The sequence below is a fragment of the Columba livia genome, chromosome 1 (genome assembly GCF_036013475.1).
Source record: "Columba livia isolate bColLiv1 breed racing homer chromosome 1, bColLiv1.pat.W.v2, whole genome shotgun sequence".
Taxonomy (NCBI): Eukaryota; Metazoa; Chordata; class Aves; order Columbiformes; family Columbidae; genus Columba; species Columba livia.
In genome coordinates, this window is record NC_088602.1 from 148,987,380 (window position 1) to 148,998,964 (window position 11,585).

The following is an 11,585-nucleotide window of genomic DNA, read 5'->3' on the forward strand; positions in this document are numbered from 1 at the left end:
AAAATGATCTAACTGAAATCACTAAAATGCTTCTTAATAACAAGCTTTGTACATCTCACCATATATAATTGCAAGATCAATACTAAAATAGTGCAGCAGTATTTAAAAAAAAAGCCAAAGAAAAATGACCCAGCCAGTTTGATATTTACATTGGCCTTTTAACAGCTTAGAAAAACATTTATTAACACAGTATATAGATTTTGTTGTTGCTGCTGTTGTTGTTTAAATGCTCATGTTTACCTCACAAAAACTACTCTTATATTCAGAGGGCTTTCTATGACCCAGGAACAAATTTAACAAAAGCACATAAAATCAAACTTCAGTAGTATATTTATTTTCAGAGGTACAAATTAAAATAATGTATACTTAAAACTTCTGAAAAATTATGGCAGTTAAGGCTTCTATCATCACAGGTACTCAATTCTGAAAGTTTTTGTATATTTTAGATGTTATAAAGACATTGAAAACTAGAGATGTCCCAAAAGCAGTGCACTTTAAAGGACAATCCCTCAAATTTTAAGGCAACACTCAGAATAAAAACCTTAGGACTTCTACAGAAAGGCCAAAGTAAAGATAACAATCCAACACACTTGACACGGGTGCAGCAAGATTAATTCTACAATACATTTTAATTTCAGGCTATACAGCTAAATCATAAAAGCTCTTAGGGTTCGAAAGAATAAAACTGGAATTACTCTAGCAAAGAAAGTAAACCTGGCCTTCAGCAAAGAAAGTATTCCTGCCTTTGTGCTAAAGATTTCCTGTGGATCAAGTACAGTTGATATGACCTTGCCTTCCCAATGGAAAAATATTCTGGCTTTGCAGGACTTCTACAAGATACAAATGCCAGAAAAGAGGACTTCTTTATACGGCAGAGAAGTTTCCCCTCTGGCAACTGTGAGGAAGAGGTAATAAATCCAGTCAAGACATACAATTTTTTTTATACAATGCTAACAGAGCATTGTTTTCCATATTTATTCGACCATAAAAATCTGAGAATGCAGCTGCTTCAGTGACTGTTACATACCTATACTGTTTGCCCTTGGTCTGCTGTTGTCTGCACTGCGGCCACCACACATGTAAAATTTGATTATTTTGAATATAAGGGACTACAGCGGTTCTTTGGAGAAAGAAATCCTACTCAACTATTTTTGAGATGACTCTGTGCTGACTAATGTAAGTACAAATGCACCTCACATACCAAACTAGATTCTTCAGCAGCTAAGCCTATGGGAGCACTGCATATTGATGACATAGCTTTTTATATTCCTATATAAGGGTATTGAGGAAAGACTATACTGTCTTCAGGTTTTTTCCAGCTCTGTGCCTTTGAGAATAAAATGAGCAGGAATGTCCCATATCAGTTACATCCTGAAGAGTATTTCAAGACCAATCAAGCTGCAAATCACTGGAAAGCATTAACTTCCCCAAATTCCAAGTCAAAACTGAAAAAATAAAACCAAAACCCCTTCAATACCCTCATTTTGAATTTTGGCCTCTGTTTTAGTGCACATGTCAAAGGCAGGGTTTTGTCACCAGGTTGCTCTAAGAGAAACAATTTGTACACCATTTGGATTCCAGATGTCTCAAGTTTAACAAATGCACTGAAAAATTCTGGTTTACTATTTAAACAAAATACTTACTTACACCACTTTGGAACACTGTAATGGATTGCTACAGGTTTGGTTTTGTTAATGTTAATACTGCTTTGTGAAATTTATTTAACCCAACCTCATTGCTTTTAGAGGTGTTTGGTAAGTAGCAATATAAAGTCTAATGCCATTTTTTCTTTGTCTTTTCTTTGATATGAATACTCATTGACTCATTTCACAATATTTATCAAGATGACAAAATTTTAAAAGCAATAATAAAAAGTGTATCTTATACCACGTTTAAGACAGTAAACTTTTTTGGAATTTCAGCCACTGTTTGGGATGAACAGTCTCAATGCCAGTTTTAACCATTTTACCTTTTAGAGCTCTAAATGCACACACACACACAACTATTTTTCCATGTGTCTTTAGATCTCATGACGAAAGAAGCACCCATTTCTTCACATAGAACCTCTGTTGTGAATTTAACTTAGAAATCACGTTTATGGTAGTATTTGATGTGGCTTGCAAATGTCAGTCTTGCATATGAGATTAAAGCAACACTATGTTTATAGACCTATTTCATTGTTTCTGATCTACATTGAGTCTCAATTGACACACATACCAGGAAAATGGACATTTTTATTTTCTGTGAGGCATGTTTTAGGGTAGTGAAGGCTTCTCTACCAAGTCCTCTGTCAGGAACATTTAGAATATGAGCCAATGCCAGATCATCCTTAGAATTCACCAACAGGCTTAAATACGAACATACACACTTCCTTGCCAGGATTGCCACCTGTATAAGAAAACATTACACAAATTGGTCATCCTGCTACTAAATTATGCTCCTTTGTTTTTGACAATGCTAACTAAACCTGTACTGATATGATTTTTGTATCTCTAGCTATTAAAATTGGCTACTGATTTGTACTTAGAAACCTCTTCACAGATATTATTTTTCTAGCAAAGGCAAAACACTAGCATCATTAAATCACATAAGAATTTGTCATTAACTTCAAATAGGCTAAGATTTTAAACAACTCGCTATCTCCATGCCAGATTCAATAATGCCTTGGCTCCCAGGGGATTTCAATCATAGAAATACCACTGACTGACTTTAGGCATAAATTGTGACCCAGCTCAACCCTCACGATACATTACAATTGCTTATATTGCAGCACTGTTCTGGACCCTGTAAGAACAATCCCTGAACTGAATAATTTACAGCTTTGTCATTAAAAGAAAAAAAAAAAAAAAAAAAAAAATAAAACAAAGGCCATTAATGAAAGGAAAGGTAATAAGAAAACCTATATTTGCTATGGAATTTCATCTTATTCGATGGGATGTATAGAACAGAAAAGTTGGCAGTATAAAACAAAAACACACACAAACAAGCATGTATGTAAGACAGTCTGAAAAGATAGATTCAAGAGAAGGAAAAAAGAGCAAAGCATATTTTTGCTACACAGGTCATAGTGGCAAGACAGCCATTATGTTAGTGATAGAAGTGCTGTCTAGGATAGAACCTTAGTTCAGAATATATTTTTCTTCTTCAGAAATACTTGGATTTGTACCCCAATCTTAAATTGAAATTGCCACTTATCATGAGAAAAGCAAGTCTGGAGATGACTAAAGCTCCAGCATTTCAAGCATTGTTATATAGTATTCTGAGATTCTTGTTTTGGGGACCAAAAGAGTAAAATGAAAGAAAGTCCTCAAGTCCTCTACTGAAACAAACTTTGTTTACTTTGCTACAGCTACCACTAAAGTAGCTATTCAGATCTTTTCTGTATGTAAGGGAGTAAAAGCTAACAAAATGAAATTGAAGAAGTTTACTTCACCTATCACTTCACTTTGCAGCGTTGGGCAAAACGTTTAACTCTTAGTCAAGACAATGTTTGAGTGATGGTGTACTTGTAGAAAAATTTATTCCCTGGTGTTTCAATGCAAATTAAGTTTACATCAAGTGCCTGCCAGAATATGAGTTTCTGCACTTAGCCCCTTACACACACCTACAATATACTCAAGCGATACAGAGTTGGAATACACATCTTCTGTTTTTTTAAACCAGTAATATTTGAATACCAATAATTGGAAAAGGAAACTATGCTATCTTTCATGTTAAGTTTTCAATATATCCAGAACATTACAAAAGAGACAGAAATAATTTTTACCTTCACATTCTCCTGGCCCTGTCGGTTGACTGATGTAGGAGTAGAAAGAACAGAACCATTATTTTCTTGTATATTCATCATGCCAGAAATAAATTCTAACAGCTGAACCTTTAATAAAAAGATTAGATAAACTCAAATATGAAAAGGGCTAAAAAAGCAAAAGTACTATTAAAACCTGGTGAAACTATGTCTCTACCAGTTTGCTAAGGTTTTGAACTTAGAGTAGCCCTTACAACCTACTTTTCATTTTAGTCTTTAAAACTATGACTGTTTAGTAGAGAAGTGGGGTGTAAGATTCGAGTTAACTTAGCAAATATATTAAAAACAGTTACATAATACACTTGCACTAAAAGCAGCTGCTTATGTTTTGGAGAACATTTCATATATTATACTATGTTTAGGAAAAGCTCATTTAGGTTAAAAGGGAGCTATAGAGATCATCTAGTACAAACCCATGCTTGAAGCAGGACCAGTTTGACCACGTTGCTCAGTGATATGCTCAGCCAAGTTTTTAATATCTCCAAATAAGAGATTGCACATCCTCTTTGGGTAACTCATTTTTACTAGGGCTGTAAGGTAAACAGTTTTAATCATGCTGTAACTAGTAATTCATGGCATGTTCACAATGTACCTCAGTTCAATGAATGTTAACTGAGTGGTTGAACTAGAACCGCTTCTGGTTTCTGGAAAAATCTAACATGTAGGATAGGGATGGTTTTGCTTTTAAGCATGTAGTATGATAATCATTAAAAATATTTTGACCGCATATCAACATACAATCCAAACTCCACGACACATGTTAAACACTAAGCTTTGTTCTGCCTTATCAAATCTCTACAGTTCATTTTTCAGTTCCACTTCTGGCAAAGATTGATATTCTCATTGAAGAGACGTGGGACCCACCCATCCAGCAAAACAACAGAAAGATATAATTTTTGAGTTAATTTAAGATCTCTTTAAAAGATTTACTAATTTAAACTCATCTACTTCCCCAATGGAAAAGCAAAGCAATTTGTGAATAATTCAGAGCTCCTGTGTATATTTAGATGTGCCATAAATCCTTAACTGAAACCAAAAATATGTCAAAGCAATATCAGAGATCAAATAAATAAAATACTTACCGGGGCTATGCTTTCATCTTCCGATATAAGTCCAAGACCAGAGCACTTCTGACATATGTCTATTAGATCTAACATATTGCTTCTTGCTAAGAAGGCATCATAGGCCTTTTTTAGGTCACCGTAATTTTCAGGTTCTTTCATGTTTTCATATGATAATCCCAGTTTGTCATGTAATAAATATTTCCAAGTTTCCAATACATCACTAAGCGAAACTGTGAAATCTCCATGGTGCTAATAGAAGAGAAAACAGCAAAAATATTATGTTTTGTATTGAGCATAGATTTAAAAATAACTTTAAAACAAGCTGCATGTATTAGGAAAAAAAAAAACCAACACAGCAACAACAAACAAACACAACTACTATAATGTAAAAATTTAAGTTTATAATAAACAAAGTCTTGATTATGGTTGAAGTTCTTCCAGTGGTTTGTCTTTTGAGTTCAGTTTTGTTACCTACAGCGTTTGACCCTGGTCTTCAAAATACCAGGTATGTATATTGAACTTGACTCATAAGAAAATACATGTTGACTTTTGCAGCACTACTTCTTACATAAAGTTATTTACTTGCAAAAATAGTTTTCAGCATGGCAGGCATTTACACCACAAAGGCAGTGAGTTTAGCTCTGTTACCTTGCTTCAGGCAGTAACCAGGGAAGACACATGCCATGTCCAAAAAAAGGAGCTCCTTTTCCTGTCTCTAATAATTTAAGTTGTTTCAGTCCAAAAGATCCCTCCTTAGGGTTCTAGCATACTTAGCACAACTTTCTCAATAGCCCTGATAAAGATATGATTCCAAAGTCCTGAAAGTCAATTATTTTGATATTGCCTAGACAAAGAACTGGGAGTGAAAATGAAAGAGTACTCATGCATATTACTGTCAGAGCAATTTTTTTGCCTTCTAATTTGTGCATGGGTTACAATAACCCAGCACTATGAACTTGCATGCTATCCCACACATCACCAGAATATTGAAATGGCATATATGTTTTCTGGAAAGGACTTGTTTTTCATTTCAGCCCCTCAAAAAATTAAATATGTAATCACTGTATAACACAACTTACACAGAACAAAAAGCAGTAGGTTGCAGGAAAAAACATAATATTGTTTTTTCACTTTGTTTTGAAACAAAATCCCCCAGGACTACCAAAAAAAAAAAATACAACTTCAGTATGGTACTTAAATCAAACCCCTTCCTCACCAGACCAAGAATCTGTAGAAATTAGCAAAGTTCATATTAGTACTCCAAAAATATTGTAAATCCAAACAAAATTGCACTCCAGATATTCACCTTCATGATCAGGTGCTCACTGTGGCAATGTATTCTATTACTTATAGAGTCAATCTGTCAAGAGTCTCTGGTTTTAAAATTAATTAAAACAAACAATGTGGTGTTTTGCAGTAAGCATATTCCAACTGGCTAATAGCTTAAGGAAGTTCAAAAACTTACATACTTTCATTCCATCACAGATATTGCAATTATTGGTTCATAGGCATAGAAACCATACAGTATTATAAAGTGCCTTCACTTCTCAGTGGCACTGTATGTTGTGTCCAGGGACTCTCTATTTTAGAATGTCTGAAATCCAGTAGCCACATTTTATGTCTAAAGAGACAGTTTTTTTTAGTATTTGTAGGTATTGTAAGCTTTCTAGGGTTAATTGTACAGCAAAGCAGCTTTTATTTTGACAGTGACAGAACAGCAATTGCATCTTTTCTCCTGCCTTCCCCAAACAAATGGTCACTGACCAATTTAAAAATATGTGCTCAAGACTGCTGTGCTGAACCACCACACTGTTGTTGTCTCCACTTCTGTTGTTTTCAGGCATAGTCCTAAACTGCATATTGTTGTCTGGCATTGCCCTCAAGTTTTGTGATTTGCAATCTTGTCACCTCTGGTCCTCCTGAGTCTTTGTTGCTTGCATATGCTCTCGTACAAGAGATAAGTTCCCAAAGAGTGATACATAAAGCATATTAAAGTAGAATAAAGCAGCATTTTGAATAAGTTTCCCATTCCAATGAATGCTGATAGTGCTGTGCACAGGTTTAGAAACTGGTTCATGTAAACACAAGTATGTAGACATAAGCATCTGATAGTTGTTATATTGCTATCTGCCAGAAGCAAAGTCAGTGAACTTACAGGCCAATACCCCAAGCTTAGAGAAATGGGTGGTGGGGAAAGGGAATTGCAGGGGGGTGCGGGTGTCAAGCTGGAAAAGTACCAGGGCCAAAAAGCAGAAGTATGCTCCATTTAAGAAGGACTGGAGAGCTACAGTACGTGTGGGTCAGTAGCAAAGTTATTAGTTGCAAAAACAGGATTCTGAAATGGACAAAGAAAAATTGTACTCATCCAAGCAACAAACTGCTACTTTCTAAAGTTGACGCTTTCAACTATAGCGGTAACAAAACCAAAAATTTAGCACACTCATGGTTTAAAAAAAGGAAATTAAAAAAACGCCAACACATCCCACATTCTTTTTTCTCCTTCCACCCCTCAAAAGAGAAAGATTTTATAGTACAGAGAAGGTAGTGGGAAGAAGAAGAGAAAGTCCTATTGATAAGTTAGGGGAGATGCCTCAAGATTTAAGTAGCAAGAGTTTTAACAGCCAAAACAACTCCACCTGTTAAGCAACACACACACACAAAGAAAAAAAAGAATATTTTAACTACTTATGATTTGGTTACACACAGTAGGGATGTATCATTTACTTTATTAAAAAAATCCAACTAAATATTGACTACTTCAACCTTTTTTCTGCAAAACTTCAACCTTTGTTCTAAAGAAGAGGCTGTCCCTTGTATAGAAGACTACTCAGCACTGGTGAGACCACATCTGAGTACTGTGGCCAGTTCTGGGCTCCTCTGTACGAGACACACTGAAGAAAGTCCAACCAAGTCCAGTGAATCGTCCACAAAGACGAATAAGGGACAGGAACATCTCATGAGGAAAGGCTGAGAGAACTGGCACTGTTCAAGCCGGGGACTCCGACAACACTTTTTACTGTGAGGGTGACTCAGCACTGGCCCAGGTTTCTCAGGGAGGTTGTGGCACGTCCATTCTTGGAAACATTTGAAAGCCATCTGGACATGGTCCTGGGTAACTCATGGTAGCACAGAGCAGAACTAAACCACACACCAGAATTGATTTCATCCAGAATCAGAAAGAGACAAGCACAAATATTAAAGGGAAAAATATATTTCTAAAATCAACAATGAAGTGCTTTTTCCTCCAGTCTCACAATTCTAGTGCTAGAAGAGAGATTTATGAAACGTTTAAGACAAGCCTGAGAATTTAAATTCACAGACTTAGGAAAAACAGTTGTTTTACATAATGTCTCAGTTTCCCCCCACGACCAGCTAAAACAGCCGTGTCCTGAAAATGATAAGTGATTACTTATACTAATAACTAATCTTCTACCCCTCCTCATCCACAAGTGCAAACAGAGTCATTCTAAAGCAACTACCCTCAACTGAACTTGAAAACTGTTATTTCTATTATAATATTTCCATTATAATATTTCCATTATAATATTTCCATTATAATATTTCCATTATAATATTTCCATTATAATATTTCCATTATAATATTTCCAACCTTAAGAAAGGTTCTTCTTGGAAGTTTTCCTAGATTTTAGGTCTATGCTACTTCATCTATGTAAAAGGTATTAACTTTCACCACAGAACATATGCCACTTGTCTTTATGCCATATAGCTACAATTATGTTACAACACAAAGTATTTTCAGAGGAATTCAAAGCATGGATTTTTTCTTGTTGTTATTCCTTTCGTCCCCGCTATTTGATCAATGTTTATCACACTGTTTGCTGCTCTTATTCTTGGTGAAATCTAATGCTAATCAGTTATGAGACCTTTAAACTTTTCTGGAGTTCTCCAAAAAGCTTTATTATTTTTCATTTCTACTGCATATACAAATCACAGAATCACAATGTGGTTGTGGTTGGAAAGAACCTCTGGAGATTATCCAGTCCAACCCACCTGCTAAACCAGGTTCACCTAGAAGACATTACACAGGAACACATCCAGGAAAGTTTTGAGTATATCCAGAGAAGGAGACTCCACAGCCTCTCTGGGCAGCCTGTTCCAGTGCTCTGGCACCATCAAAGTAAAGAAGTTTCTCCTCATATTCAGATGGAATTTCCCCTGTTTCAGTTTGTGCCCATTCCCTCTTAGCCTGCTGCTGGGCACCACTGAAGAGAGTCTGGCCCCATCTTCCTCACACCACCCCTTAAAATATTTACAATCATGGGTAACATCCCCTTTCAGCCTTCTCTTCTCCAGGCCAAACAGTCCCAGATCTCTCAGCCTTTCCTTATAAGAAAGATGTTGAAGTCCCCTAATCATCTTTGTAGATAACAGGTATACACGTAATCCATTAAAATTGTCCAGGCTCCAAAAGAAAGAGAATAGGTTTTGCTGTTTGAGGTAAGTTTGTTATTGTTGTTGGGTGTTTTGAGGGGCTTTTGTTTGTTTGGTTGGTTGGTTTTTGGCTTTTGCTTTGTTGTTGTTGTTGGTTTTTTTTTTCCCTGCCCAGCCAGTCATAGCCTGTTAATACAGTTATTTTTCTTGCAGTAATTTACTTTATCATAACAGACGTATATTCTACAGGTATTACGTTAACAATACAAAATTACTGCACTTAAATTGGAGACCTAACAAGGGTCATGCCTACAGCTGTAATACTCTGCATCCTAGCTAGAAGCAATATTTTACTCTAATACTATAAACATCAAAATAGACATGCAAGTGAAGAAACCGAACTTCAGAGGCAGCACATGAAAATGCTAAAATAGTTTCAATCCACATATGCAAGACAAGGTTCATAACTACTGGCAATTTATCTTCTTAGACCAACTAGTATAATAATAAAAAAAAAAAAATAGGTTTTGAGCACTTGGTCTTTCTTCAGATTTGAAGTAAAAGCAGGTTATTTCAAAATCAAATGAGTTTAAAATAATTGCTTTAATTTTTGTTAGATCATCTCTGAAAAAAAAAAAAAAGATACTTGGAATGAATCTTTGCTGGAGGAGAAAAGGAGAAAGTGGAATAAATTAGTTATCTCTAGCAGAAGAAAACAGCTCCTCCTTATAGTGAGCTGTTAGGAGAGACGTAGTAATGAACCATAAAAAATATAATCTTTATCATGTCTGTAATTTTTGGCATCTAACAAGAATAACACATTTCACTTTCCAGAGTTGGCTTTGGAAAAATGTTTGTAGTTCTCCCTTGAGAATCACAACAAACATGACAAACAGCAATTACCTCCACAGGCAGTTTTGCATTATTGTCCTTTATCAGTTCTCTGAGAGTTCATTTTGATACACAAGCATTTTCTAGTTTTTCCCATGTGGGACACTGGGATGCTGGCTGGAATATGTCACATTCTGTGAAGTACAAATGTAGAACCTTGGGATTCTAATATTTCTGCTGCAATGTTTATTACAGTGGGGATGAATTAACTGGTTTTATGTTTAATGTTTAGACATATATTTTAGTGCCTTGCTGCATCTGACCCTCAGTTAAAACTACAACAAAGTGACAAAACTGCGATTTCAAGGAGATGCTTAAGCAAAAAGTCCAGTAAGTGAACCAAGTTTGAGATATTCTAAAGACAAAGCACATATTGAAAGAATGCTAACCTGTTTATTGACTTCAGCCATTGACAGTTGTAACGCCATTAACATGCAGTCTGCTCCACATACAGTAGTCCTGTCAGAGTTTGAAAATAAAGGCCACTGTCTTCTGAAACACTTGATCAAGTTTAGAATTTTTTGCTGAAAAGCAATCATTGTCTAGAATAGAAAACAGAAATAATTAAGAGAAACAGAAGAGAATATAACTAAGCAAGATCCTACACACATCTTTAGCTTTCAATAAACTGTACAAATCCTCTTGTTTCTTCTTGCAGATCAAGCTCCCAAAATAAACTCTTCCCACTAAACTGAAAGGCTGTTGTGACCCACCGTGAAGAAAAGGAGCTAAAAGTGCTTACATATGATGTGTCCTCGCAATGCCCTTACATTATATCAACATAAAAGATTAAGTGTTATCACAAATCTCACAGTCTCTGAGAGCAGCCAGTCTGAATACCCCAAAGAGTGTCTTCTGTACTATCTATATTTCCTATACATCTGGACCAGCATCTATCAGAATGTTTTAAACCTGGCAACAAGGAACTTCATATCTATCTAGGTTGGGGTATTTTTGTCTATTTTTGTTTGTTTGTTTTTCATTACATAAGTCACTATCTTCCCTATTTCTCTTGGGAATGTGTTTCAGTATCAGTTTTGAATTTGACTTCTTCATGCTCTAGTGTTTTTCACCTTCTTGCATTTGTCAAGACACAGGTACACAGCATGGCAGAGATGAGGGGAAAAGAGGAGACACCTGGTAACAAACAAGACTCTAACAGTGACTGCAACTACTTACTCCCCAAAACGTTTGAAGAGAACAACCTATTTTATTATTTTACATTGACTTGAACTAAACACGAGGGCCATAGAGGATGAAACAGGTGGGGCAGTTGCAAGTCAGTGTAGCCAAAAATCCCTCCGGAGGAGTTTCTATGTCTCCCCCGACTGAGAGGTTTCCAAGGGACAAGACCAGACACTCGGAGCGAGCGCCTAGCGTAACAGCCCGAACGAGCCAAAAAACTTGAGAAAGGAGCTCCAAATCCTAAACCC

At 35.9% G+C, this 11,585-nt stretch overlaps 1 protein-coding gene across 15 annotated transcripts in view; it reads right to left on the reverse strand.

Annotated features, from left to right (window-relative positions):
- Positions 1–11,585, reverse strand: part of PARPBP (PARP1 binding protein) — a 46,076-nt gene that overhangs the window by 34,152 nt on the left and 339 nt on the right. For 10 of the 15 annotated variants that reach the window (XM_065037356.1, XM_065037353.1, XM_065037339.1 and 7 more), the window contains exons 2-5: positions 10,542–10,694; positions 4,888–5,118; positions 3,767–3,874; positions 2,218–2,388 (exon numbers count right to left, since the gene is read on the reverse strand). In XM_065037356.1, coding sequence (XP_064893428.1) covers positions 2,218–2,388; positions 3,767–3,874; positions 4,888–5,118; positions 10,542–10,691 — 660 coding nt within the window. In that variant the 5' untranslated portion in view covers positions 10,692–10,694. The remainder of the gene's footprint in view (positions 1–2,217; positions 2,389–3,766; positions 3,875–4,887; positions 5,119–10,541; positions 10,695–11,585) is intronic. The other 5 variants (XR_010467395.1, XR_010467396.1, XR_010467397.1 and 2 more) reach the window with 2 other exon arrangements.